This window comes from Penaeus japonicus, unplaced genomic scaffold (assembly GCF_977035675.1).
Source record: "Penaeus japonicus unplaced genomic scaffold, GWHDUDI00000001_assembly GWHDUDI00000002, whole genome shotgun sequence".
Lineage (NCBI taxonomy): Eukaryota > Metazoa > Arthropoda > Malacostraca > Decapoda > Penaeidae > Penaeus > Penaeus japonicus.
The window spans coordinates 29,015,804-29,020,803 of record NW_028234404.1 but is presented as its reverse complement, the minus strand read 5'-3'; the positions used below and the strand labels follow the sequence as shown (position 1 = coordinate 29,020,803).

At 30.9% G+C, this 5,000-nt stretch overlaps 2 protein-coding genes across 5 annotated transcripts in view; one reads left to right on the top strand and one right to left on the bottom strand.

Annotated features, from left to right (window-relative positions):
• Positions 1 to 661, bottom strand: part of LOC122265285 (cytochrome b5 reductase 4) — a 50,187-nt gene extending 49,526 nt beyond the window's left edge. For 2 of the 4 annotated variants that reach the window (XM_086549377.1, XM_086549385.1), the window contains exon 1: positions 416 to 606. The gene's annotated coding sequence lies outside the window, so the exon portion shown is untranslated. Of the gene's footprint in view, positions 1 to 415 lie in introns of all 4 variants that reach the window. The other 2 variants (XM_086549370.1, XM_043034514.2) reach the window with 2 other exon arrangements.
• A 1,253-nt stretch (positions 662 to 1,914) lies between these two features.
• Positions 1,915 to 5,000, top strand: part of LOC122265284 (uncharacterized) — a 17,998-nt gene continuing 14,912 nt past the window's right edge. Inside the window, exon 1 of the mRNA XM_043034504.2 lies at positions 1,915 to 2,281. Within this exon, the coding sequence (XP_042890438.2) occupies positions 2,234 to 2,281 (48 nt within the window). The 5' untranslated portion in view covers positions 1,915 to 2,233. The remainder of the gene's footprint in view (positions 2,282 to 5,000) is intronic.

Below are 5,000 nucleotides of genomic sequence, written 5' to 3'. Positions count from 1 at the left end.
AACAGACATGCCCTTTTAATCAACTAATGTCTGTGTCCAAATTATCCAGATGTGTAATGAGCAACTCAATATAAATCATTTCCCTATTTTCCATGCTAGAATTTGGATGGGTCTAAAATCGAAAGTCAAACCATATAGTGATACAGTATCAAGAGAGGGTCACATCCTCCACGTTAAAATACTTAAAAGACAACCTTCCACATATCTATCCATACCATGATGTCTCTAGGGACTTGCAGGTCTTTACACCACGTTAAATACAAAGAATTTTCAAAAATTGGCTCTCACCAGTAAGAAGTGCCAAGTAGGACAAGGGGAAGGGAAGGGATTATGTATACAAGTACCTCAGGGTATGTTTTTTTTTTTTTATTATTATTAGCTTGAATCTTATAAACATGCAACCATCAAGACTCACCTATGTGATGATGCAACCTTGGTTAACGGTAACCTCGGTGAGCTATTTAGCTATTTTCGCACACGAATTCCTTATTTCTTGTCTAATCACAATACTTTCAGTAATGTACAATCGATCATACAACCATATGATCGCTTAACACTCGCCCACACATGTCAAAAGGCGTAATCAACGTTATGTGCCAGAGATTTGGTCTTGTTATGTATTAGGTGTCGTTTTCATCTCAAATATGCCACCGACTGGCCCGCTTTCCCTTACGCTTTAGTATAGTATTTGTATTTCATATTTCAACGTACACGCAGTTATTAATATATTCGATATGGATATATAATCGTGAACTTAATTTTTCAATTAATAATGATGGTGATAACAGTAATGGTGAAGATAATCATAATGATAGTAATGATAATATTAGTAGCAGGTGTGAAAGTTATGATGCTAACAAAATAATGATAATGATAGTAATGATGATAAAAGTAATGATGATAACATAACAATGATCATGGTGATAACGATAACAGTAGTAATGATATTGACATTGAAGAACAATAGTAATATTGATAATGGTGATAAAGATAATAAGTGCAATGATCATTATAATGATGACAGTGATCATGATGATGATAATTTCAATGATAAAGATATCATTATCCTCTCCGTCATCATTATCATTAAATTACCATCATCAATTCAGTGTTTTGGCTGTCATAATCATTACAATTATCATAATATGTTGCTATAATCGTTAGTATCATCAGCAGTAATGATATTTGCATTATTAGTAGTCATTTAGCTGTATCATCATCATTATCACTATCATTGTTATCATTACTTTTATTGGCATTATTATCATGATTACTATCATCATTTTTGATACTGTTATCATTGCTATAATTGTTATCATACCATCATTATTATTATCAATATTGTGTAACCTGATGTAACCATTGGTAACACGATGGGATAGTGGTACATTATTATTGTTATTATCTTATCATTATCATTGTTGTTATTCTTATCCGTATGATTGTTATCATTATCATTACTATTACTATTATTATTAGCATTATTGCCCTTATCATTATCATTGTAGTAATAGTAGTATAGCAGTATAGCAGTTGTATCAGTTGCAGTAGTGATATTATTCTTGATAAGTAAAACTGATAACACGAATATAAGTTGTTATGTTTGATCTGAATGGCAGTCTTAGTCATTAAACAATTGGGTTTTCTTGTGAGGCAGAGTCGTGTACTTTTTCCTAAGAATTGCAGTGGACAGATATACAATAAATATACAATAGATATATAATAGATATACAGTAGATAAGCCATGCCGTCGTTTTCAGAGAACGGAAATTGTAAGTGACCATATAACTCTCACACACATAATCTAATCAATTTTACAACCTGATAAAGATAACCCACAAATCCATCTATGCAGCGAGTTATTTTAATCAAACACGAGTTTTCGCCTTTTTTTTCTTATAGTTACCCCTGCAAACACATACACCGACCACGTTTTCTCACAAAGGAACACTCGTGTAAATACGTTTTGCGTTGCTTTGCGTTGCATGGTTGCACCACTGTAGGGCGGAGTTGCAAGGTGTAGTGTAGAAGAGAGCAAACGTTAAACACATAGTTTAGGATGATGTCACGGCATGAAGAGACCAAGAAACGAACCACTTGATCGAGAAGCGATAGTTATTGATGGATAATGGTGGGTATCCTTGCCAGGAGGTAAGGAAGTCGACGGAGATAAGGAAGGAAGATTGCATGGTGACCCGCCCGTGGAAAGGACCTGTTGAGAGGCAGAGGGACCATGACTTCTCAGGCAGGCATAGCAGGACAGCAGTCACTGCTAAGTCAGGTATGTGGGAAGACTACGAAGGAACCCACTTGAGAAAAGAATTATTGTAGTGTTGTGTGTTATTGGTGATGGTAGAGGAATTTTTGTTGTTCTTGTTGTTTTATTGTTCATTTTGGAGTGAAGATACCTTATTATTATCATGAGAATTTGTATCATTGACGTATCTTGAAATGAGGGCCATGCAGAGATAGAAAACTAAGGGAATGGCTAAAAAGCAAACAAAATCATCACCTTTGAGTATTAAAAAAAAAAATTGAAAATCAAAGTAAGCAAGCCATTTATTGCATAATTAACCCATTGGTTATGGTATTAGATAAATATTTATGCAATAAGATGGCTGGTTTATATTGTCTGTCACGGTGCCATCCTTGTCTATGACCGACTCTGCCTTTGCAGCAAATCATGCCATCCGCTGCAAATGGGTTAATATATATAGGCCTACCTCCACTGACTGAGGTGCTCTGGCTTAGCGTAACAGAGCTTGTATACTAAACCAGAATATATGTGGTAAATGATTCCGTTTATATTTTATTTTATAGCACTTTCGACTATGTAATTGACTGTAGGAGCTGGATATATTGCTTTAGTTCTATACAGTTTTTAGATTGTTTATGTAAGGGATGTGAATACCTATTTTATTCAGCTTTGTAATAATTTTTTTTTTTTTCTTAGTAATCAACACCTTAAGCAATTCAGGGGCCGGATTCACTAACGCACTTACCATGATAAATACGCTGGTAACTACAATTATGATGGTAAAAAGACCGCATCGGTATTCATGAACAACTTACCATGATAGAATACAATGCTAAATTTACCAGTGGTTGGAGCACTGGTATGTCCACTGGCAACTACAGCGATGACTCTCTCATCTCGCTTTATCTCAGCAAAAAATCAACATTTAAGGCGACACTTTAGTTTGCATGTACACTTATTATGACCAGAGTGATGGCAACTGTTCATTTTCATATGAATATGACAAAAATTAATAAAATTCACAGGAAATAAGCGAGAATAATGTTCATGCAGCTTATAGTTATAGGCCTACAATAACTGAAGATAATACATGGAATTAATAATTTGACAAATTCAAACATTTTGTTTTAATAACATTCAGCTGAAAAACAGTAAACATATAAATATATAAATTATTTTTGTGTTTGCATTAATTTAGATACAATTATTCATAATCTTAGGGTTTGATTGGCATTTCTTTTTGGAAAACGTTGATACAAATAACGCCACCATTGCGTGGAGCCATTGTTTCTTTTCTTTCGACTGCAATCTAAAAAAAAAAAAAGTATGTTTTTGAAAACCATTACGTTATACATGATCCATAAGATCATGCAATAGAATATGCTTTCTAGGAAATTAATTTATATAGAAGTAATTTAACACAGAAGAAATCTTTATCATTTCTTGAAACAAAAAAGTCTCGCTGTTGGATCAGGTTTTGTTTACATGTTACAGGATTGGTCAAAGGAGCCTAAAAAAATATGTAAGGCGCTCGCTGATTGGCGGAATCGATTTACCAGAGTTACCATCAAATTACAGTGATAAAGTCTATTTACCCTTACCAGGCGACTTATCATCGCTTGATGAATCCCACTTTGCCATGACTGGTAAACGCTCTGGTAGTTGACAGCTGGTAAATGCCTTACCATCGTATGTTAGTGAATCCAGCCCCAGGATAATGTGTTCAATGGGTTCTTTTAATTTCTTTTTCTAATTGTGTTTTATAACGGATCGCGATCATGGGATTTTAGTTATGTATATAATCTTAGCCTTTTCTGTGGGGGATAAGTCTGCTTCTATTATTTGTGTATCATTTGGTATAGGATATTTTTTTATCTATTGACATTGTATCTGTAGACCTTTAAGTCTATTTTTGGGCTTGTTACCTGTAGATGTTGTTTCTATGTTGTTGTTTTTTTATATATGCCATGGGAGTACTGAAGTTATATTTGGTATTGTCTTAGTTATATATATGTATATGTATATATCTATCTATCTATATATATATATATATATATATATATATATATATATATATATATATATATATATATATTTATATGTGTGTGTGTATATATATATATATATATACATATATATATAGATAGATATATAGATATACATATACATATACATATACACATATATATACACATACATATACACATACATATACATATACTTATACATATACTTATACATATACACATACACATACGTACATATATCTATCTATCTATCTATCTATATATATATATATATATATATATATATATATATATATATATAATATACATATTCATATAACACATACACATACACACACAACATATATATATATATATATATATAATATATATATATATATATATATATATATATATATATATATATATATATATAACATATATATATATATATATATATATATATATATATATATATATAAATATATATATATATATATATGTATACATATATATATATATATATATATATATATAATATATATATACATAATATATATATATATATATATATCATATATTATATATCATATATATATATAATACATATATATAATATATATAACATAAAATATATATATATATATACATACATATATGTGTGTGTGTGTGTGTGTGTGTGTGTGTGTGTGTGTGTGTGTGTGTGTGTGTGTGTGTGTGTGTATGTATGTATGTAT